This window comes from Atta cephalotes, assembly GCF_000143395.1.
Source record: "Atta cephalotes unplaced genomic scaffold scaffold00023, whole genome shotgun sequence".
Taxonomy (NCBI): Eukaryota; Metazoa; Arthropoda; class Insecta; order Hymenoptera; family Formicidae; genus Atta; species Atta cephalotes.
This window is the reverse complement of record NW_012130087.1, coordinates 627894-653775: the sequence shown is the minus strand read 5'-3', so window position 1 is coordinate 653775 and position 25882 is coordinate 627894. Positions and strand designations below refer to the sequence as shown.

The 25882-nt window shown below is 36.9% G+C and overlaps 1 protein-coding gene and 1 pseudogene across 1 annotated transcript; one reads left to right on the top strand and one right to left on the bottom strand.

Annotated features, from left to right (window-relative positions):
• Positions 1-3929: 3929 nt before the first annotated feature.
• On the bottom strand, positions 3930-23911 carry LOC105619821 (poly(rC)-binding protein 4). The gene is made up of 7 exons (XM_012201337.1): positions 23831-23911; positions 16833-16889; positions 16104-16502; positions 15077-15481; positions 8372-8468; positions 7377-7656; positions 3930-4311 (listed from the first exon to the last, which is right to left on the bottom strand). The coding sequence occupies exons 1-7, from the start codon at positions 23909-23911 to the stop codon at positions 3930-3932; spliced, it is 1701 nt and encodes a 566-aa protein (XP_012056727.1).
• On the top strand, positions 18633-19318 carry LOC105619819 (annotated as a pseudogene).
• Positions 23912-25882: the final 1971 nt, after the last annotated feature.

Sequence of the window (25882 nt, the reverse complement as noted above, 5' to 3'; positions counted from 1 at the left end):
ATTGGTTTATTTTCTCATGCGTTATGTAAGACTCGGTACTCTCTTCTAACAGCTACAAAAAATTAGTCCACTTAGTGGATGACATGCTCGTGAGAATTTTCATCTTCCAGGACTCTCTCCTCATACTCGTAAGAGAGAACCGAGATAAAATCCCGACACATTTTCAGCATCGGAGGAAAAGACTAACGAGGCTGACTGGCCGAATCTTTTCGTCCGAATAAAGATGCTGCAGCATGCGACGCGGAAGTAGAACACAACATGAATCTAATGACTCTCCGTGAGCCGTATTCCGACGTAGTATATGTACAAAGCCCGACGTAGTATATAAAAATCTCTTAATTTGCATGCCCGGTCTACAAATTTTGTACGAACCATCAGCAGAGTGATATCACAGACATTCAACATCTGTATCGAACCTGCAAAATAAAGCTATTACTACGTCTGCCAAGAATGCAGAGCAACAACGTTACCGCGCGACTCCGGAGGTCTATAAAAATTTTTATCACGTGATACGTACTTTTCTCGAGGATTTCTCGCGAACCCGGAAGGATTCGGATGGTTGGTCGTACATATCTGGTATTAAAAAAAAAAAAATTAGCGCAACGATTGAATTGGAAAAAAATGAGAACTGAGAAACGTAGTAAATGAGAACTTCGCAGCCAACAGGATAAATCGATTAACAGGACTACGAAGGAATGGATGGTGCTTACCAAAAACGGGCAGGAGCCTGGGTCAAGTTGGTTGGATGGATACATCTTCTCTTTTCTTATCTCTCTTCTCTCTCTCTCTCTCTCTCTCTCTCTCTCTTTCTCTCCCTTTATCTACATCTTTCTCTCTCGCTCTCTCTGTAAGAGTTTCTCTCCGATCTTGATTACGCTTAACACTTACACATACGTGGTGAGACATGGTACATAAGTATATATACGGATTTCAATGGACCGTACTCTCAGCGTACATTGAGCGTCAAACAGTAGCCGGTCCTGATCCGAATCCTACGTTTGCCATGATTAACATAAATGTTGCACGAAAGATGAATATATCAGGCGCTGAATGTACCAGAATACGGTCAAATTATGTACAATCTGTTTGACAGCAAAAAGTACAAAAAATGCTTGCGTTAATCAAAATCATAAAAAAATTATTTTAAAAAATATTAAATTTTATTTGAAATGTAACTATTATTAAGGAGAATGACTGAAGAAACGATAGAAGAAGCCATGTCGCATTCTTATAATAAATCGAGATATCTTCATATGCAAAAATCGTTCCCTATTCAAAGATACAATAAACCGAGCATGTATATTTCTACCATTCACTTTTTCCTTCAATTATACCAATTCAAAAAATCGCTGAAAGATTAACGCAAAAACGTTATGCTTAAAAAAGAAGGTGGTAATAAAACGTTCAAGTGCCATAAAGGTGGTCGCGCAATATATTGGAGGTATTCCATTTCCGATCCAAAAGGAATATGTTGCTTTCCCAATAAAAGATCGAAAAATAAATTTTTCGCTATCGTTTATGTCCGTACATACATTTTTTTCCTGCAATACATTGCGGGACCTCACTCGCAGGAACGCCAGAGCTGTTTTTATTTGGTATTGTATTTCTCTTATTGTATTAAACACGCCTAGCTTTATTTAACAAGATGATACAGGGTAGCTAAAGTCTGATAAGCATGTAAGCTCTGCGATATCATTATAGACTAATGTACATCTCAAGATTATCTGCCTACAGGATGCTCTGCTTCTATGCACGATGTAGGAATACCAGGCACAGTAATGGTTTCCCTTAATAAATCATCTGTCCCAAGCAATGAAATTTTGTTTTCAATTAAATACAAAGATACTCTTTTAATTTTGTCTGAAATAGTTTCTTGATTTATTATATTATTATATATTATTATATCGTTATTATACGCATCGCTTTACTTGATATACCTACATGCATGATAGGACTGTGAGCATTTTCTAACACATTTCTTCATGGTTTTCTTACTTATGCTTTTTTCATTGTAAACAGTCACTTAGAGTCCTGGGCATGAGTTGATGTGAATTTATTGTCTCGAGAAAGAAATGGAACGAGACCGTACAATCTAAAATGAAGAAAACGCAATGAAGATATCTCGCGATCATGGCGACGGTTGATCCGATCGGAATAATTTTTCTGCAAACGGGAGGTTCTTCATGCGATTATCACGCGTTCCGATAAACCATGGCCACGCTCGCGATAAGTCAGTACTTGTTGTGATAATCCGACCATTATGTCCTACACCCAATCGGTCGCTACTTGCAAGTACTCACTATAAACTAGAAAATTGAGCACACAAACACTTATCTGGTGATTCCATTATCGATCGTCTTTATCCAAGTGATGAAATATCTTGAACATCCGTTCAAACTGTTTTCCTTTTTCTTCTGCGATTGTGTTAGACTTGGATCTAACTGATCTTTCGCGGCTAGACGATTTCGACTTCACGTTTTCCGTTAACTTACAGAACAATAAATCAAAAAACGCTCGAATTACCGTGGAATTAGAAATCTGACTGTGTTTTTTATGTGTATATACGTGTTTTATTAGTTTAATTTCACAAAAACATAATTTACACGCGATTTCATGCAGACCTTGGTCGTCTCGCGTGCATATAAGGATTAAGTTTATTACCGTTACAACACTATGTGTATTAGCTTGATTGATTATTTCATATTGCGATGGTCGATTATAATGCTTCAAAATTCACCGTGTTCACATTTCTAGCGAACTCCTTGATCGCTCGATTGCAGAATTTCAAAAAGAAGACCGCAAAAGTCATCTAAATCATCACGTTACATGATTATGACATAGTGCATTCTCAACACGATTTATTACAAAGACTGATAAACATGATTCAAAGACGATTTCTTTCACGCACTTTCCTTCCCTTTCTCTTCATCACACATATTCATTCACGCGTGCGCGAAAAATTTCTTTCTATCAATAGAATTTCTATCTACTACGAAAAAAAAAATCACATTGGTATAGCTATATATACTAATAAGTTTTTTTTTTCAAACAGTTAATTAATTATAATCCATAATATATTGTAATAATAATTATAATGTAATTATATATTTATATTTTATATAAAAAAAAGGCTGTCTTGCGACGGTGCATGAGCGATCGCGTCCTCCGAGCCTATCAGAAATCGCTCGTAGAAAATGAAACGTTACAAGAAAAACTACATGTTCATCATTGTAAAGGACTTCAAAAGAATTTATCATTAATGAATTCCGCAGCTTCATTACATTACACAATCAGTCTTTACACGATAGCGTCGAACATCCCGATCTCGGAGGGCGTGTCACGATAGTATATGGTGTGTTTCTAAGACTTAGCATCGGATCATAATCGGGTTTAATAACACAAAATATTCCAAACGCTCCAATCTGCCTTTTCTTTTTCCTCAGCTAAAAATAATACATCAAAAACAAATAAAAATCCTACAAAATGTTTCCGTACAGTGATTTCTTAGGAGGAAGTAAGCTAATATGGGCAAGCGGAGCATTATTATCTCCAGAAAAATGATTAAAAAGTATTTCATTTTTCTAGAGAAAGATTCCTTCTTTCCAAAATCAGTTTCCAAAATCGTCGATCGATGGTAATCTTTCGTGATCGAGAGGTGATTGAGAATCATCTTCTTCCTCGGCTTCATACAATTCCTTTCACTACCCATTTAGACAATGGTACTCACGCTCCCATCTGAACAATCATTTAATAACACAAAACGACGAATCAATCCTTCGCCAAGTCTTCGTACTCGCTACCCTGGCGTCCGTACGCACTTTTTTTTCGGTGTATTACACAAGTGTACGCTAAAAGTATGTAGTAGATTTGTATTTATGTGTAGTGTTCCCCCTGTAACATCATTATCATCCTGCTGCTTGTCCGTTCATTCAGTACGGATTATACTTGGTACGCTCGGACTTGAACTTGCCGCTGTCGGTCGGGCCTGGTGCGCCCGGGCTACGGAGCCTCGGCGTAAAGGTCTTGTGCGATCGGTGCACGCCGGTAGTCTGGACCGGTAGCGCGGATGCAGCTGCGCCAGCAGCACCACCTAGCAATTCCGTGAGTCCGCCGAGGGCGGTGAGGCTAGATAGGGCGTTGAGGGCGCCTGGCTTGCTTAGCAGCTGAGCCAAGGGGATGGCGCTGGCCAAGGGAGAGGCAGTGGTAGTGGTGGTAGAGGGGGAAGCACTGGCCCCGGATGCTCCGGGAGTGGTACCGCTGCCAGGGGTTTGGGTATTATGGGCCTCTAGGTTAGCTTTCTGCAGTTCGACACTGGGAAAAGACACAAAATGTAAAAAGGTGAGGGCGGGAACGTTCCTCGTAAAACTGTGTGTCAAAGAGATTAAAAAAAAATTCAACATAAGAGATGATAAAAAATAAAAAAAGACAACAGTAAAGTAGTAGCAATAGAGTTATAGTAGTAATAGTAGCAGTAGGAATAGAGTAAAAGTAGTAGAAGAGCAGTAGTAATAATAATAATAGTGGTAGCTGCCGCGGAGAACATAAAACAATATGAAAAAAAATATGACAGAAAAAAGGAACTATCAGAAAACAAGATAAACTAAATCACAAGTTGTAGGCTTAGAGAGTTACGTCAGAGGTGCTCTGTGGAGCATGATTATCACGTACACCGGCTACGTGGTTCGTGGGGGGAGGAAAGGAGGAAGGTCTCGATCGCGGCAGGTTGCATTTAGACTTTATCGTATGTTCACGGGCATTCATACTGGACATAGACTGACTTGCTAATGAGCGCCAGTCAGTCGTATCCATGGAATAAGATCGCCGAACACGGAATCGATCAAAATGCAATCCTGATCGCAAGGAGCGCGAAGGATGTACACGAAGAAGAGAAGAAGATAAACACGCGTTCGCTAGTCTACTCTTTCAAAATAGAAATTCCTACAAAAACAAATGTCACATCCACCACTAATAAGTAGATTTGCGAACGATGCGATTGTTTCTAGGTGTAACGGGCTTATAGTTCGTTATACAGACGAGAGACACCATTGAGGGATATTTCCGTTTCACGATTGCGTGTCATTCGTAATTCGTGTCAATAACTAAAAACTCGATGGTCTTCACGTCGATAGAACGAGCCATTTGCCTCGTGGCTTATAGAAAGGCAGAAATCAAAGTAAATCAGGCATAAGTATGCACTCTGCCACAAGTCGCGTTAATTGCGTCATTTAGCTGATATGTTTGAGATCACGAGATATTCATATAATCGCGACACATAAATGGTCAATGATCGACTCTCAGATATACGTCATCTAAATGAGAAATTAGAACTAGATAAATGGCAGAGAGCAGACTTGTGGCCGACAGGAGTGCCGGGATACACGATACGTAATAAATATGATGACAAAGTTAACGGGCAAAATACAGAAGTATCGAGATGATAAATATATATAACGACATTGCGCTATTTATATGCAGTAGTAAAATGTGAGTGGCAATCTGGAATAAAATATAATGGATTATAATTATAACGTGAGGGTGTACGTGTATAAAAGTGTATTGATCCGCGTGTTACTTGGCTTGATGCTGGTGGGATCTTACGTGTGGCGCGAACTTGTGCCAACTTTTTGTCTGTCGTCCTCGAATCTCATCGACGACTACGTTAGTACCGTTCACCATTTCTAATGTCGCTATGATGGAAGTAGATTAGTTCCACAGCATAATTAAAAAAAACAAAAAAAACACCGACTAATGAACATTAAGCGATGGCAACAACAGTGATGAAAGCATATAACTAAAATGTAAAGATGCTATGGCGAAGGTTCCTGGCAAGGACGAGGAAAACCCTTCACATTTTATCGCGCAAATAAAGGCACGACGTTTGCATATATATGTAATGCATATATTTTTCTACATAATGCCAGAAACATACTCGCGACTTCAAAGATAAATATACCAGTATCTTGTTTTCTTTTTCGCGAACTGAGTTATAAATACACAAAATGGAAATGTAAGCGTAAATGTTATAAGCTGATCGTCCATTACCGGGAGCCTGTCAAACTAGAAAGAAATTCGTGTCATTAAAAAACGAATCGAAAGGAGGAACTGTGATACGATTGTTTAGGACTGTTCGGGATTGATTGTCACTAACAGAGCGACAGTCCTCGTACATCTTTTCATTATGTCTTTCAGTCGGTAGTTTATTTGCTTGAAAGGACAGCCAGCGACAATGGGAACAGATGTTGAACGGAGTTGTGTCTGCAGGATACTCGGGGTACTGGACCTGGAAGACAGGACCTGGAAATAAAGGATTAAGATCCTCTTCCGTCTTACGGCCGACGTCGATGTCTTCCAGTATCTGCATACATGAACGCTGGTACCTCGATCATGGCCGTCGAGATGTGATGTCTTCTCCTCGCATCGTTACTTTACGATTACGTACGACCTGTTTCGCTGTAAACTGAGGTGGCGTTACGCGACGCGATTTCTTTTCTATTATTTCACCCAGAGAAATTTTCTCCGATGATTATTATTATTATTGCTTGTTAAAAAACTATGCGCGTATTTTGTAGCAGTATCATCCTCAGCGTAACACCACCTCTTTTATAACATCTCTCGCGGCGACACGCAGTAAAGACGACTTTTCTCCTAATGCCAATTATAATCTTCTCAGAAATAGAATAAAACTTCTTTAATGTCCGTTTTAACTGCAAATTTCTTGGGAAGAAAATAAAATATATATCGTCTTATAACTATCCCTTTTACGGGAACAACGTATTGTTAAGCATATTGTGTTAAAATTTTATCTTTAATTTTAAATTTATGTATAGTTTACAATATTTTGTGCAGTAGCTTAATGGACAGAGGAAAATGGACGAAAGTCATCTGTACGCGGGTTGTCGTGAGCAAGGGTGATAACAGTAATGATGGGAGATATCGCGAGGAGTGCCGATTCGACTATCCCTTATATAATCTCATCATTAAGAAGACATCAAAATTAAGTGAGGCAACAGGTTGTGTGAGGAACGAGATACAAACAGGCGAATCGGCGGATCTCGATCATGAGTAAGGTCAATAAGAAATCACTCTACGCCAGCGACACACGTCACCAATTTGGCGGGCAGTGTCGGCAGAAATGTGGGAAAAATAAATAAAAATAAATAAATAAATAAAAAGAGATCAAGGGGAAAATGCATCGCGATCCACTGTAAAACGTAGCCGGGACGAGTTCGACTGCTTTCTATTGAAAATGGATTTCGGTGACACACCGAAAGCCGAACCTTGGACGAACCTCTTGGAATGGCTTCCTGTCGGTCCGAAGGTTGACCTTCGGTTTGATAGGCTTGAGGAATATGGGATACAGACCACGTAGTACTCACCTCATGTTGATGAGATATTGTGCCAACGCTACGGCGTCCGGGTTCCCGGTTATGGTGATCGTGCGGTCCGTTGCTCCGCCCTCCCTCTCCTCACAGTTGCTGATTCGGATCATGGCGCCGGAGATCTGACGGATCTCGGCGATCTTAGTACCGCCCTTCCCAATGATGCAACCGATCAGCTCATTTGGCACGGTCATCTCATGCGTCTGATTGTTCGCCGCCGGTTGCTGCCTGTTCGTGTTGTTCGTACGCAGCTGGCTTCCAGCCAATGCAGCTAACGCTATGCCATCAATTGCGCAAATATTAGAAAAGTTTCTTCCTGAATGTTGGTCGTAATGAAAAGTTCACGAAAAAGTTTTCCTTTATAAAACTAGAAACCAATGAGGCAACTGGAAGAAATACGTTTGTATAAGGCTGCTTCTATAAATTAGTTGCATCAAAGTTGAATTGTGGCTTGCTGATGCTATCGTTCTTCTTTCAGTTCTACTCTAGAGCCAATAAACTTTAACTAATGTTTGTGAGAACAGTTCATAGATAAATTTAACTTCTCATTGCGGTATACGAATCTGTATTAACATAACTCTTAATCGGTAAAGTTCGTTCACAGGAAAAATTTATTGCAATACCACATTGATTATTATCAACTTAATTTTGAAATTGATTTCCAAATTTCAACAGATAGTCTATTGTCAATTGCTTTATAAATTGTGTTAACAATCGTAAAAAATGTACAAAATTATAAATAATTTTTAAAAATATATCAAAATAATTGAGAAAATTATCAGTTCAAACATGTAAATTTGTTTCTTTGCGAGATGTAAGAGTCGCGAGACTGATACCACTCAACATCATACAATTCAATATATACCACAATGAAAATAAAAAGATAAAACGAGTTTATTAATCTCTTCTACATAATTTTGCGAGACAAAGAACAACATCAACAGGGTACGATTGCCAACCTACAATTTCTTTGAAGACATGTATTGACTTACCTGCTGGATTAAGACCACCAGTGTTTGCCGGTGTGGCAAGACCTCCAAGGCCTAAGGCTGCTAGTCCAGCCAAAGGATTGCTGCCCAGTTTGCCCATCTGTAACAACGACGAAGAGATCCATCGTTCAAAAATGGGGGAGGGGGAGGGGGGGATCCGCGTCGAACAATCACTCGGGGTGTGCTTAAGAGGAGATGGGGTTTATGACGACACCGAGAAGTATATCTATATATGCTTGAACATGTTCGCCACCTCGCGCATCACGCTCGAGAATTTCCAATTGCGAGCAAGAATTCTTAGCTCAGGGGCAGCCTCGCTGAGAGAGAACGTTCGATTCTATGTAAGAAGGGGGACAGGTGATATCTTTCACAATCGACAATTTAATTAGATCATTCCGGACTCATTACGTCGTGACATAATCAACGCCTCGTCCCGACTTCCTGGGACCGGTCCGACGGCTTCCTCATAACGGGCTCTACGATAGCCATTCGAGCGTACCGTTTTTAATTACATATATCGACCTAGAACAAAGACTTCAGTGTCGCATAGATAAAGTTTGAACGACGTTTGTTCTTACTCTCTCTTATGTGAAAAGTTTACTAGAATGTTAAATTTATTTTTCGCGTATCAGTATATGTTATCTTTCCGTGTCAATAAATTGTTAATTCGATATAGAAACTATTGTAAAATAGATTAAGATTCGAAAAGACACTCTAGTAACAACTAACATCTAAGAGAAAATAAGATTAAATTCCAATACTTGTACAAATTCCAATTGTTCAATTTTTAAGCGTTTTGAAATCTTGGCCGTATTGCTATATTCGATTTATTTTTGAAAATACTTTAAATTTCATTTTTTAACAACAAATAATCCATCGAAAAAATTCCTTTGCTTCTGACGTCATAATGTATACGGAAATTGAAGTAGAACCGTGTCTACCAGTCGCCTTAAACATTCCATTCGCGTTTATCGCAAAAATATAAAATCTCGCATATCTCTGAAATGCATTAAATTGATAAACGGCAATATATCTCGGAAAATTGCTCTGGCAGGATAAACGGTACACAGAATGGCCGTCAATAAGATAAACTATTTCGAATCGCGTTGCGTTAGTTCGAAAATCGTGGCAGAAATTACTTAGGGACAGCTTGATGAGGAAGGGGCGCTCAGAAATTACAGAAAGAGAGAGCGAACGAGCGCGGAGAGAAGAAGGATGTTTATATCCTTGTATTCTCGCGATACCGTTAAATCGCACGAAATGTAACGCAGCAATTCTCTTTGCACCTACCGTTTCCACGTTATACAAATACTTACATGAAGTTTAACATCAGTTTATTTGCACCGACAAAGATTTTATCGCATTTCATCAAGTATAATCCACTACTACTCCTATTAACGGCATGTTGCAGTTACTATTGTAATCAGAAGATGACTAAGTATTCTAATAATTAGTCATAAATTATTTTGATTGGCTGTAATAATTATTTAGTAAACATTAAAATAAGCTAATCGTTTGAAGCAAATACAAAACGTTTGAAGAAAAATTGTATCTAATTACTAATAATGATATATTCTATTTTTATTTTTAAAAAGGATGAAATGAAAGGTAGATAGGAAGGGATGTATGTATGTACCTTAAACGAGTGATAATACTTCATTCTCTATATCACTGTTATCAACTAAACTAACTTATGTGCAAAATTTCTAAGCGCTGTTGCACTGTATGAAACACTGTCTGAAATTAATATATATTAAGATAATATTTACATATACATATATAGATATGCATTATTAATATATATTATCTTAATATATACGTTTATATTGTTATGATATAGAAATATGAACATATAAAATTTCTAACGTCAATAGTTAATGACAACCGACGAATACTCTATATTTGCTGAGTTTTTCAATCGTCCGTTTTATCGGATATATTTTCAGTAATTGAAAATTCAAGATAAGGAGTTTGGAATGTTTGCAATCAATAAATTATCTGAAAAATATTAAGGGTCTATTCACGAATATGTAAACGCCTCGTTTCGTAGACAAACCGTCCCGACATGATCTCTCAAATGTGCTTAACTGGTGGAAACGTAACAGGGCAGCCCACCCTTACACGAACTCGTCGCTGACTCTTAGCTTAAAAAGTGCCGGAAGCCATGCTATTCTAAACAGGACGCCAAGAGGACAATGAGCAACTCAGGATGGAAATGGAAAAACGAACAAAACATAACGCGACAAGAGAGATATTAAATGCGTGTACACGTATTTATGCTCGCGTAACTTATCTTTTATTTCTCATGAAGTTAAACAAAGGTTTACGTACATATAAATAAATGTAATTGGTATACTAAACAGATCAGCGTTTTATCGAAAATAATTTATTTAAAAATCACTCAATAGTTTGAAAAAAATTAATATTTTTCAAATATTTTTTTTATTTCAATCAAAACATTCGAAATGTTTCATCTGGAAAATACATCATGTAAAATTTGATTTAAATTTCATATAGTTATTATTTTTATTATTTCTCTTAATTTGAACCAAAACTTAAACTTCCTAAAATCATAAAAAAAATGTATTTAATCCAATTTTATAGCAATTTAAATAAGTCTCATAAATAATTTTAAATCTATTTAAAGGCAAAAAATATTTTTTAAATATAAATTTAATAATTTTATGACATATATAATTAAAATAAAATTTCACAAAACCTGAAATTGGACAATTGTATTTTATATATAAAAAGCGAGAAATAAAAGAAACAATCAGAGAATTAAATTGAAATTTTAAATATGTTTTTTTCCCTATGTTCTCAGTTGATTCTTAAAGGAAATCAATTTTAAAAAGGTTGTGACCGGATAAGGGAATCAATTTTAAAAAGGAGAGCAGGAAACGATTTCTTATGTGAGACCGTGTAGAGATAAACAGAAATAAAAACACAAAATCAGAGACAGTGTATCAGGAGAAGAAGCGAAGTAGTAACCGTGTACTGTAAGCCGTAAGAGTTCATCAAGCAGACTGAGAAACTGAGAAAGTATTAAAGATGGGATCGTGAAAGTAGATATAAAGCGCAATAGTAATAATATATCTAGGTAATCTACCTCTTTTCGTGCCACGCATGCATGTCCTTGTTCATTTGTGACTTTGTCATAATTTATTATTTATTTATCGCTTCTACAAATTAACCCCACCCTTTCAGCCACGTCTCTCGAAGTTAACGGACAATAATCGAAACTGGAAGAAAGGAAAATAAAAAACATAAAACAAAAGAAAATAAAAAAATTGGTCAAACTGTAATATATTTATGGATAATGGGATGTATTATGGTATAGACACGTTTCTTTTTTATTGCGCATTTTGTGTTGGTTTGTTTCGTTTCCGGGTAGCAAATCGGACTCGAGGAAGTCGGGCTCCGTGTCGGACGTCGGTCGTTGAAGAGCGCACAGAAAGAGAAGATAGGACAGAAGGTGAGACACGACGACACGTCATCCTGATAATGCTTTGTGAAAATATTTACATGATTGATCTCAAAAGTTTCGCCATAGAAGATTCGATAAAAAAGATAACGATTTTCTATTTATAAAAATACTTTAGGAAAAATAAACATATTTTGACAAATCAATAAATTGGAAGAATATAGGTCATTAATTTTTATCTATTTTAGTGTAACGTAAAATTTAACTTATATTTATGTTTTCAAAGCGAATGATAAAATTTACCAGAATTATATAATCACTATTAAAAGGCAAAAGATTGAAACATTTGATCTGGTACTCCGTACTCTCATATTCTGATATCCGAATATGAAAACACAAAAAGCAACCTTTTTACTAAATTAAAATATCAACCAAGTTATATAAATATATCAAACAACATAACAAACTGTCATAATTAAAATATTGAAACAGCATATTCGACTGATAAAACTTCCTATTGTGTCTCGAGAACAATTCAATTGATCAGGCATTTATCAGAGTGACGTTTCATGGCATCTGCCGATCGATCGGCCGGATGAGTGGATTTTTAAAGCACTACCATAGTAGCCCGGAATTAGAGCGTCGGCTATTTGGTGATTTGGCCTCCTCATTGATCGCAAGCCGTTCGTTGAGACTTGTAGCAGTAACATCTGGGACCTTCTATACGTCTCTCTCTCACTCTCTCCCTGACCGAATCCAACGACAAGCCATGACAAATCCATTGTGCGACCCGTGAGCAAGCATTCATGCTAAGCAGGCCCGATCGTTTGGCGCGAGGCTCGGAACAAATCCCCATTTTGCCTCCAAGTTCCTTCCGAGAGAGCGCACAAATTGCTGCTCTCGGACGATGATCGTATCGAGAAAACTGGGCTATTTATCTGCTTGATGCAGTACGTCTGTGCCGAATACATATTATAGAGACCGATCAATTCTAATGTGCATATCCTGTATTTTTCTCATCTAAAAATAGATGTGAATGATAGGAGATAAAGATAGATTATACATAAAAGAATAAAACAACTAATTGATAGTTCAATACGATCATCAACGGAACGATATAAATGCAGTGCACGACCAAAATTTTCAGATACCAAGTTTTAGATAAAAATTTCAAATTTTACTTGAATTTGCAATATTTGTCATTAAAAAAGACGCAAATCGATTAATATAAAATAAGATCGATTAACATTGAATAAGAATAATCAGTTCCATTTTATTAAATTTTGTCAATCCAGTTCTCTTAGAATTGAATTGACAAAAATCGAACTCAATCGCATAAATATTAATTATTCATTAAAATCAAACTAACGAATTTCATTACTTGATATCGGAGCTCACGTCGTACAATTGCACTCTTTGTACATAGCATGCATCTTAAAATTTCTCTATGCACTGTGAAGGACGGCAAGCAATATTTAAGGTGATCAACCCACTACCAAATGCAAGCATACATAAAGGAGGCACGAGTACATACAGATTCAGGTTGAGCTTGTTAGAAGCGTCGGTGAACGTCTATACAATTTAGAAAAAAAAAAAAAATAATCCAAAGAGGAAAGCATGCACGTAACAGCTCATACGGATATAAAGCAAAGCTAGAAAATCTCGCGTGACTTCGCTGATATCATAAAATTATGAAAAGATATTCATCTATTCTAAAAATATGAAAAAACAAGCTTTCTCATCACTTATTAAAATATAATTTATAAAAATTTCAACGAAATACATCGTGAACATTTCGTATTTCTGATGTGAGAAATCTTCCAACACCGAATGGCAAAGTAATTTCTGATGTAATCATGTTGGAAGTTATTAAATATAATTACAGCATGCTTTATTTCGTTCCATGTTATGTTTAATTAGATGTTTCTGCAGTCGAAGTCATGCGACTAGATAGAAAATGTTTGAAGGTATGTACGGTCAGAGCCTAATCGTGCGACAGGATCCTTTTGATCGCATCTTCAAGCAATCGAAGATAAGAATATTGTGACATGAATATTCCTGAATAGAAAGCTCAAGACCGTACAGGGATATCGAGCAGAAAAGCTGAAGTATGATGCATATATGCGGAGGGAGACAGAGGACAGCAAAGAGGGAAAGGATCAAGTGACCTAGATAATAATGAAATATATTGATAAATTGTGAGCTGCCACGACATTTGGTGAAAATTGGAATAATCTCGAATCCAGAATTACATTGAAGTCAGTGTAAATTCTTATCAATACATTGTTTACAAAATAATTATAAATGAGATACGTAAACATTTCAATATGTCTAAACATTATTTTTTTATTAATGAAAAAAGAAATGATTTTTAAAACATGATATAAGATATATATATATATATATATATATAAACATTATGTAAACTATTATTTCAGTTTCGAACGTAATATAAATATTTAATACATTTCGAAATAATTTCTAAAATATTATGATAAATTTCATATTTAAAATATAGTTTCATCTGTATTTTAAATATGAAATTTATCATAATAATCACTACAGCCAAGATTCAATATAACAAAAAAATGTTAATAAAATTAAATCACAAAAAAGATCAAGGATCATGATTAAATAAAAGCATCACATTAATCTATTTCTCACAACACTCTTTTATCTTTAACGAAAACTACTGTTCAGTCGCTGTTGCAATAAACAAGTAACTACACTTGATCATTCATTTATCTATAAAACTTTCTACCCTCCGATTGCGCATTAACTTAACCGCAAATTAATCCCACTAATACCATGAACAAGTGTAGATTCATTGCGCAAGTGATTTCTCTTTCTTAACTACTATACAAAAAAACATAATAATATATAGATATGAAAACGTACTACAAATAAGAAATTTTTAACTGCGTTAATATTAGCCTTTCAACATATATTCAGACGTTTCTATTCAGATTTTCAGTTAGATCTATCTAGGTTTTTAAAGAAACAGCTTCGAAAGTACTGTTTCCCCGAGAACCATCTGATTCTTTCTTCGTAATCATTCCAACGTAAAACCATCTGTCGAGGTTGCCAGTTTGAAATTTTGCCGGATATATTAAGGATCGTGTACAATAAGGAGACACTGAATCGGGAGGGTATATTGATTTTTCGGACAAATAGAACGGAAATCCATCGTATGTATATTGTTACCCGGGAGATATGTGGTAGCCAGGTTGGTGATCAAGAAGGGGTGGAGGGAGAGGGTGGAGCACGAAAAACAAAAGACTTACGGCATCTGCCACGAGGTGTGCGGGCGGGAGGGCTGCCTGCAAGTGTCCACTCTTCAGCAGGGGGTCGGCGAGGCCTGCCACGCTGGCGTGTAAGGGGCTTGGGTGGAGAGGATGATGTGGGGTTGTAAGATGGGCCGTGGATAGGAGCGGGTGCCCGTGAGAAGCGGCGAAGGCCGAGGATGAGGGGTGGGCCGCGAAGGGCGAGGTCGTCAAAGTTTGGGTATTCAGCGAGGGCGGGGTGGGCCCGGCAGCGGGCGCGGGCAATGGTAATACTGTACTTACGTCCGAGTGGGCGGGCACCGCGTAATTACCCTGGATGGTGTAGGCTTGCCCACCAGCCAGGATCACTGGCCCACCGACTTGGGGTTTGGGGCGATAAGGGATCGTGGCACCTTTGGGAGGGGACTGAAACAGAAAGAAACATACGCACGAGTGCGAATACACCGATCGAGCCATTACATTTGGTACATTCGCGTTATCGCATCAAAAGATGGCTCTTTTATCCTATTAAAATCCAAAAATGATACGATATGAATAAAAAAAAAAGAATTACTTTAGCGTCGAAAACTTTGTTTACAGCTGTAGTTACATGTATTGCATTTCTCTGAAGAAACTTATAAATAATGAAAAAAATTCAAATGTAATTATTGTTATGAATACATTGTTATGAATACATTGTTATACTAATTTAATCTGTACTTTAGTAGGTTAATCTAACTCGTCATAATTCAATGAAATCATTTAAATACGTGCAATCTTTTCTTTTCAAGATTAAATCGATATAATAAGTATTGCTTTTAAGTCTCGATTGTTAATGCTTACTATTGTATTTATTAACAGATTAATAACTGTAAACTATATTTCTATACCCTATATGTTCAACAAAATTAATAGCATGCTTATGATTATGTAGGTTATTTTCGATTATAATTATTACAAACAGTTTCTACAGAATCAAGTACTAAAGTGAGAATTATAACACTTAGAATGATCGATCGTTATGACGTCGCAAAACGATGGTACGTACCTCTAGCATAACGCAGCAAATATGATATATGCATTGCGTGATTGCCTCGCTGGTACCGGATATGGTTACTGCACGTTCCGTCGAATTAGGCAGCATCTCGGAAGCGACTTGAATAGAGGCGCCAGTAACCTCCCGAATTTCTTTGATCTTAGAACCACCTTTGCCGATCAGGGAGCCGCATTGCGAAGCGGGAACAATCAGTCTGAGTGTGATGGGCGGCCTCGATACACCACCGCCACCTCCGGCACCGCTACCCGGAACATCGTGGAACTGAGAGCACCACTCCTCAAACTTCTTGCATATCAGCGTGAACGCCTTGAAGATCGAGTTCGTCGGCCCAGTGACAGTCACTATCCGTTCCGGACAGGAACCGTCGGAGATATTGATTTTCGCGCCGGACTGCGTTGGACGAACGGAAAAAAAATATTACCGATTATGAGTCTTCATATAATATGCACGTATATAAAGCTATTTTCAGCTTCCAATATTCGATAATCAATGCCTGCTATCCTGAGAGGTCAAGTTAGTGTATATTAGTGAGAAAATGATTAAAGTAGAAAACAAATTTAAAAGACTTGTAAATGTAATTTGTCCTTGATAGCTGAAACTAATCATAGACAGTAATAATTTACAAGCTTTCACGTAGAATATCATCTTACGATACGTGATGCGGTCATAACTCTTTTTTTCATTATCGGAAGACATATTTCTTCAAGAATTAATACTTACTTCTTCACGGAACCTCTTGACGATCTCTCCTTTTTTTCCGATAATGCTACCAACTTCCTGCAATAAAATAAAAATATTACGTTAATTTAAATACTATTTTTCGTAAGATTTTTTATTGTATATTAAATTCAATAACACAAACGCACATACGCTTGACTACTTATGTTCTGAATAATGCAGAAATTGTTAACAAATCTGTTGATGAAACGAAATAGCGCGATATTGTAATATTTGTTATTTATTATATCGTATAATAAAAACATAATTGGTACAATACAATTACATATCAGTTGTCAATCGATAATGATAGAATATATGTTCAACGCGTTCGCGTTGCAGATGTATAATGTACAATTTTGCTAAACTAAATATATCGATATCATTCATTTTTGATATATCAGTTCGTTATGCATAGAAGGAAATAACTGTGACATATACGCGATAAATGACATAATTGGCACGCGAGCTTATAATTAGTAGATATACACAAGTAGCTGATGTCTATTCAGACTTCGTGTCTACTCTGATACCATCTGACCTCAGATAATGTCACTGTTAGGTTTTCGAAGCGACCAGCGAGTATATTCCTGCGCTTTCTCTAAACTTAGACGATGTCTCTCGGATGAAGTGCCAACGTTTCTAGCAACGTTAACGAGTTTCACGTACCTCGTGCTATCAGTTTATCGTTATCTGGTTTAGGAGGACCAAATTTCATGCATTAAAACAACGACTCGTCTGTTACATCGGAATATTTTATGAGAACGAAGTTGCGTGCCAGCTTAGGCACAAACTTATTCGAATACATTTCGCGATGCTGACCCTAATTAGATTTACATATTTCTATAGTTTTGCCGTTCGTTCCACGCGAATGTAAGTAAATCAGCGACGGCGACAGTCGTGAATTCCTATTGACGTGCACAAGGTAGCGCATCGGACAAGCGTCATCGCCGACGAATTAGATGCACGCCGAGGCAAATATAGCTGGAACAAGAAGACAGCGAGACGATGAGGGAAGAAGACTTGGCGATGCGCCAGCTATGAGGGTCAGACGACGATCGGCAAAATTCGCGAGATTGCAAGTCCTCGAGAGATCAGATCGTGTCGAGCGGCGTTATCAAGTCAGGATAGAACGTCATGGCGGCTCCTCGGATACCACTTTCGAGAGATAAGTATAGCCACGTTGCTGTACCGGTCAATAATTTGAGCGCAGCCTACTTTGATGAAATAAGATTAAAAGTTTTCCGATATTGTCCTACTTCTGTAAATACATCACGTCGCCATAAGAGGTGGAATAAAACGCAAAAGATAATGAATAATATACTATGATGAATGAATACACACAGAATTTAAAAAAAACCTAGCTTCAAGTGTCTTACACATCTTGAACGTTAATTTTAATTTGAGAAGCGCCAGCAAAATACATTTTAGGTATACGGTAAACGATAAGCAAATGAGAAAGATAGTTTTATTGAGAGATACGAGTTTGTCATCCAGATTAAATTAAATCTTTAATATTTGGATAAGACGGTGCAACAAAAATAAGAGGTCTTTTGAGTTGTTCTACGATTGCAGGAATGATTCCTGAGGGCTCGCGTATATGATCGGTTGGCCAGTGATTCTGGCCGACGTCCAAACCTGCTGGAGTCCAGACTTGCTCAAAAGTCCAAAACAAAATACATTGGTGGCGAAGAAAATAAGAGGAAGCAGGAGAATCCCTCTTCTCAGTGTGTTTTGGGATTATCAATTGTTATCTCTCTCACAAAATGACTGGATCCAACCGGCGGGATTAGAAAGACATTGATGTGGCTGAGACGGAAAGAAAATATTTGGATAACAGTTACGAGTCGGCTTGTACTCGAGCCAAATATTTACACCATAATAATATCATAAGATCGAACGCGCACTAACGACCATGACTTTGTTCGACAAATGCCAGCATACTGTAATGCTGAAAATTAAAATAAAATTAGAGATGATTTCATGTAAGAGAGACTTACTGCTGTTTACCAGAGAAATTAAAAATATAAGTGATTGCAATTTTTTATTCATAGAAGTTTTGCAATGCTTTTTTTTGTTGGATATAGCTAAAAGAACTGTAGATCAAAATGTATCTCAGTTTTACGTAAAGGTCGGCAGTTTATTAAACTATTTTTTACTGAGTTATATTGATTTATAGATCGTAGTCATTAAGAATGAGTCATTAGGACTATGTCATTAGAAGGATAATGGAAACACGATAATTCGCGATGCATCCGCCGATTGGCTTTCGGCCCTGGCCAGTGTCCAGTTTGAAGATCACGGTGCGTGCTCCACCAGCAGACATAATGCCCCTCTGGCCAAAAATGCGGCCAGACGTATTTATTTCGCGCGAAGGAGGCTGCCCGACTATCCGTTTACTCGTTTGCAGAGCTTCCAAAGTACGTTTTGCAACACGCGCGGCATTGGCGAGTCAAGTAAAGAGGCGTATAATTAATAAACGTCCGTGAGAGATCAATGTGTTCGCCATGTCTGAATTGTAACGTCAACACGACGACTTAAAACACTCGACATTGCTTGATTTGTTTTTGTTGTATTAAAACTATCGTTATTGTAAGATGTGATAAAATATAAAAAAAAGGATAAAAAAACTTTTAATTTACGAAAAGTATAACTTAAAATATATATATATACAATTATAAAATTACAAAAGAGTTAGATGAATCTTGAATGTTTAGCCTAGAGAGACGTTCTGTTAAAATATTCCCAAGTATTATTAATTAACGAAAAAAAAATAGTCACGTAAAAAATGTTCGTAACCTGCTAATTGGATTAGTCTTGTACTAAATGTACGCGTAATTAGTAAGGTACTACTCTTTCCGTCATTAATCTTCAAACGCGAGTTGATTTTCATCCTGCTGTAACTAAACGCAGACACCTCGAGGGAAAAAACACGTTGACGAGGGGATGAACCCTTGGATACGCCGTGACGTAGTCGACATATCATCGTCGAGACATTAAAAACACGGATATAATGAGATTTGCCACGGAAATATTTTCTCGTACTGGGGATGCAGTGGTTCATTTAGATCTGGTGAGAGAATTAGATTCAAAGGGTTGACAGACTGTCGGGTGACCCTCCAAAAACATTAGGGAAGATGCCGGATGAGACTGACCCTCACACACGGCTTTAGATGGCCAAGTATCGTTCAAACATGCAGGAACACGCAAAAATTTCTGTCGTACTTTAGCACGAATCCATATGAGTGCACATGTGTTTATGTGTAGACTAGTCTCTCTTACTTCTCTTTAGCTTTCTAATGTCGAAATTCCTTTCTATAATTCAATTTAATTATTCCCGGAGTTTACCAACTTGAAAAAATTCTAACGATTTGGTGTTGTCTCATCACAAATCTCTCGCATAACAATTCGATCAGATAAGTAAAATTGAACGTAGAGTTTGTTGGAAAACTTCTGCCTGTGTCCATCGTTCTAATACTCAGAAGAAAGAATTAACAGCGAATTGTAAAACTTGGCAGATGTACGATTGTTGGCGAAAGATCTGCGCATCGAAAGGGACATTGGCGTCTAACTGCTATGCGATTAATTACCGAGCCGGCGGACATTAATTACTCGTGCTACGACGAGCAGTATTGCACCTCGCGCACGATAATTAATTACAAGCAGAACGTTGGTAGGTGACGTGTTCCTAGAATGATAACGAATACAGACTAAATAAACTTTGACACTTGTCGCGAAAGGTCAGTGCTCCCGTGGAGCAACTTTTTTGCAAAAAATTTTGTACTCGATAATCTCATGGATAACGTAACTGATATAAGCATCGAATTATGTGCTATTTCCCGGAAAACTTTCACTCTCACAATCTATAAGATGAAATTTTCTGAGATAAGATCTATGAGAATTCCTCCCTCTTTCCAGATATCTATTCTTTTTTGTTATTATATCATATTCGTTCGTGGAATTCTCAATTGACTATAAAATATGTATGTACGTTTATTAACTATCAATAATCATGACTTCGTTGTAATTATGAACTTTTTTTTTAAAAGAAATCGATTTCACGGACTGAGGATTAACGACTAATAAGAGGAAACAAAACGGCTATTTAAAATCGGATTTTTCATCGAGAAAATAATTGAAGATGAAATCTCAGATAAAGGTATCCATAGTCCGTGTGCCATTTTCGCAGATGTCTACAAAGGGAAGACGTAACATGCAGGGCAAAGAGCTGGAGCGTGTAATGAAAATTGCTTTTGCCGATGACCATGAGTGTTCCTCCTTCCCTTGTCATCGTCGAACTAAAACGTTCATGTAATTGCCTTCTGCTTCATTCCTGTGCATGATCTTTTCAATGGTTCTCCATTTTACCCGTTTTTGAATCCGTCAACCGAGACTTCGCATGAAAGACTTCACCCTTTCTTTGAGGATCTCTTTCATCAATCTCTGCTTAAGTAAACCGACGATTACCTTACAGTTGTACCAACTGTAGCAATTCAATATATCACATCTCTCTCTTCTTTTTCTAAGGTTCTAAAGTTTCTAAAGTTCCACAAATGTGACATTAACTTGAATCTCGGTTTAATTTTCTCTTTACCTTTTTTAATTCTAAAAATTACACAAAAAGATAAACACTAAGTGTAAGTTACATTGAGGTTAATGCTCATTTCTCTTAATGTAGATTAACTTTAACTTCGATTCTTACTCTTCATCTTTTCCTAATTTTTAGAATTAGAAAAAGATGGAGAATTAATTACTTAACTGAATCAAGATTGAAAATAATCTACATTGATAAAAAGCATAAGGCAACTGTTGATGTTATCGTCGGTTAGCTTAATCGAAAATTAATGAAAAGGGCTCAAAATATTTTGATAAGAATCAAAGGATTAAATAAAAAATATACAGACTTCCCAATATAAGTTCGAAAGTCACGTGGCTTCAATAAACAGATGATGTTTTCTCTCGCCAAGTAATCGATTCTTCCTAATCATTTGCAATGGAATTTATATCCATCTTTATCGCAGCAAAGATTACTTTAAAATTTATGACAAGAATACACGACCAATACAGTAGTCATGCAATTCCACGCAAATTCAATTCAATCTGCGTAATACCCAATAAACTTCGATGTAACATGAATCTGATTTGAGGTGCTCAATGCTGCAAAATACGCAATATTGTTCAATGATATCAACGATTGCGGTAAATACCAATTTCTCATCGACCTTTCCACAGACAGAAATTCCGATCTCGCCGGAGTGGCCGATAGAAAATCTGTCAGTTTATGCGACACGAAGATCACAATGTAGTTTACGCAAAAAACGACAACCTCGGATTCTTGGCATCGCGTCAAACGTTCGTATACGTTTCAGGACACATTGTCTGTCTCGTGCGTGGTCAAACGTGATTTCGAGAACATCTCCAATGATACGTTTTATTAGCAGAATTGTAGAACATTCAAATCATTTTTCAATAGAAGAGATCGCGCGACGTTACATACAACTAGTAATGACAAATGTGGCCTTTATAAGTCATCTCGATAGCGGTATTATCTCAGTGGTTAATTCTTAGATATGGTTTGTCGTGGGTAAAACTTATTTCCGTAATAATGACTTTGATATAACAAAGGATGCTAATAACGTCCTTGTAATTCCGGAATCTTATCTTCCACGCGGTTCCGTTCTTCGTATCGATTCATATCTGCGTTGTCGAATGATAACGTCGAGCTTGTAGAAACCAATTAAACAAAAACAAAATTAGGCTCCGTTATTTTAGTTCTCCGGACTTATACGAATAGCTGATGTAAAATAAGCTCGGCTTTCCCATTCCGGTGGAAGAATTATATTACGTGCCAGAATGCTGTGACCAGCCACAATGTGTCGAAAGGCGCGGTCGGCCTCTCATAAATAATTCACAGTAATTGTCAAAAAGAGAATACTGTAAGTGACAGTGAGGACCGCGAGTGACGCGTCTGAGATTTATCATCGCCACGCCAGCTAACCAATTATGTCTTTTTCTTAGAATTCCGGCAAATACAAGTTACCGCAGTCCAGGAGATTTAATACGGTTCTTAAGACGAAGTGAAAATTACAAAAAAAAAAAGAGCAAACTCACTAGGTGTTAATCAATAAAGTTATAAATATTCTAGTATTCAATCACTTTTGTAATTTTCACCTCGTTTCAACTGTAATAAATTCGGAGTGGCCGATGGCGAATGCTTTTAGACATTTTCATGTGTTAACATAAAAGTAAATCTAAGCTAATCATATACGATCAACAAACTCGGTCGACATGTTTTCAAAAATAGTTGCAGCATGCTTTCAATATTTTTTTAAAACAGTATGCATCTCGCAAACCTTTAAAAAATCATACATTCCGAAATGAGATACGATAAATGTGATTTATTCCAAATCGAACCAATGCGCCTCTACAAACGGATATCAATTGATATCCAGTGGGAGGCTGTTTGATGCGAGATTTTGAACACACACTCGCACATCATGTATATATATATATATATATATATATACACACACACACACACACGCAAATACGAATTTTCCGCCCTCAATAATACATTATCTTATTACTGTTGCTTCTCCAATTTCAAATGATGTATATAATAGCGGGACACGCGACAATCTCAAATGTTAAAATCTGTTCATGTATATTGGGTCGCCAAACGAACGAATGTAAAATAAACGCGAAAATTGATTAAAAAAAAAAAAGACATTCGAATTCGAAATGTAAAAATATGCGTAAAAAGGACATTGAATTCCTCTGTGTAATCTCCTATAAAATGCTTAACGTCCTGCACTTTGGATTAGTTTAAAAAAAAAAAAAAGAAGAATGCATGTGGAATAAATCGAGCGAGCGACATTAAACGGCATGATAAACATGCCCGACGATTCAGAACGCTGATTTTCAACTCACAGTTTAAAAGTATGTACTCGATTAAATAAACTCAATGAAATTATTTCGCAGAGATATAACGGGTAGCTTACTTTGCCCTGCATAATCAAGCGAATGGTCAGGGTGACCGAGGGATCATCATTTAACACCGGTTTGTTGTCCATGCCGTCCATTGCGTGATTGCGGATCTTGTGGCTTCGATTGGAGACCTTCTCGACGTTCGCGGAGGGAAAGGACGCGGAGGAGGGCAAGGACAGGGGAGAGGTTAGGCGAGTGATTTTGATTGGGGGAGTCTCGGGGGATGTGCTCCTCAAGCGCTCCCAGGTAGTCTCGGTCCTCGTACTAAAATCAAAAATATCTGGGTTACAAAACCATCACATATACATACCTACTATTGTTCTTTTTTTCTTTTTCACATACGCTTTTACATTTTGGCGGAAAGAACTGTTTAAAAAAAAAACCCTTTGTATTTTTTAAAGATAAAGATCATTCGGATAATTCACACTATTGCGCAATTTATTCTTGCTAAATCGCTATTCGTTTTTTATTTAATAATCTTTTTTATTACTTTTATTATTCGCCCTTTTATGTTTCGAACTATCGAAATGTCAACCTTTATTCAATCACAATCAATATATTATATTGATCATGATTGAAATGTTGTATAAATTAATAATGAAATTTATAGCATTAAATTTAATGCCATATAAAAGATTATATTATGACGAAATTTATTTATCTGGGCGTTGAATTCACACAGAAATAAATGGAGTGAACTTCGGAATTAGCATAACAATAGCGCGCGGCCAATCAGCCGTCGAGGAATGGCGATTTCGGGAATGCGATACACCATTGTATTAACTTAGTGTGAGTCCGTTTGAGAATTACGGAACTATATTGAGTCTACATAGCATAATCAACTGGATCTGTTTTATGCACGAAGCGTCGTATTCCCCATGCTTCATTTATATTCATCAAATAAATTATTAAACTCATCAGTCTGCAATGCTTATTTCGAGCTGATTTAGTAATTTTTAACTCTCTAAGATTATTCAATATTGTAAAATATAACGATGAAGAGACCGTAACGTTGGGCTTGACATCTCCTTTCCGCAAGCATAAAATATAGCATCATTCGTAACGCTTGTCGTAATAAGAATCGAGCGAAGTAAAACATCAATTTCCTGGTTCACGGTCAATCTCATTTTGACGCGATGCGCTTTCACTCGTTGAATCGGCCAACGAAAAGAAAATTTATTCTAGTATAAAAAAAAAGAAGAAATGCTCGACTATTATTCACGGAATGCAACGTGATAGGGCTTTAAATCTTTATACTGACGAGCACTACGTAAGGAAAAAATTTTTGAAATCTTGAATTCATTCTACAACTGCGTAGTTATAAAGTTATGTTCACAATATAAATTACAGTTCTATTTTAGCTATAATCACGACGCAACTAGCTGCTTCGTACTCGCTGCAATCTATAGTGTCATTACGGCTTAAGTGATAGTTGTAAGATTTCTTCTTTGTTTTTCCCTAATGGATTTCCGATCCACAAAGATAGGTCATAGTACTATATAGTTGCAGAAATTGATCAATTACAGTCGAATATGAATAGAATTCGACTGCGATTGGTCAATTCTTATAAATACAACCACTTACATACAACTACTTACACAATTATAGAATTATAAGTTTTATATAAAAGCGTATATAGTATATTTACAGTACAAATTATTTTATAATTTATTCTATATCAAGGATATAAAATGCCAACACAGAAAAATAAGTAAAATATATATATGAGATGAAATATAAGGTATGTGATATATATAAAAGTTTGGTAAGAAATTCGATTTCTTCGCACACGATGATGAAATAATAGACATAACGTATTTGAGGAACAACTCGGTATCAAGAGGCACAAGATGTTCGCGAGCAATCGAACGGTGCATTCCGCGGTATTATTTTTCAGTCGGCTAACATTAATTATGGCTACTGCCGGTTGTTAGGCCGATCGATAGACCGTTGGAAACCTGGCAGAAAAGAGAAGTTCTCCTGAGATATTCCGTTCCCTCTCTAAAGGAAAGAGACATAATACCGCGCCCCTCCGTACCCCTTCTCTTCAATGGGGACCCCTACGA

Excerpts from the sequence above, each read along its gene's own strand:
- LOC105619821 (XM_012201337.1), bottom strand. The coding sequence starts at position 23,911 with ATGGACGGCATGGACAACAAACCGGTGTTAAATGATGATCCCTCGGTC. Across the intron at positions 15,482-16,103 it reads TTTGCTGCGTTATGCTAGAG|TCCCCTCCCAAAGGTGCCAC; the intron begins GTACGTACCATC and ends TTTCTGTTTCAG. Across the intron at positions 4,312-7,376 it reads CAATATCTCATCAACATGAG|TGTCGAACTGCAGAAAGCTA; the intron begins GTGAGTACTACG and ends GTCTTTTCCCAG.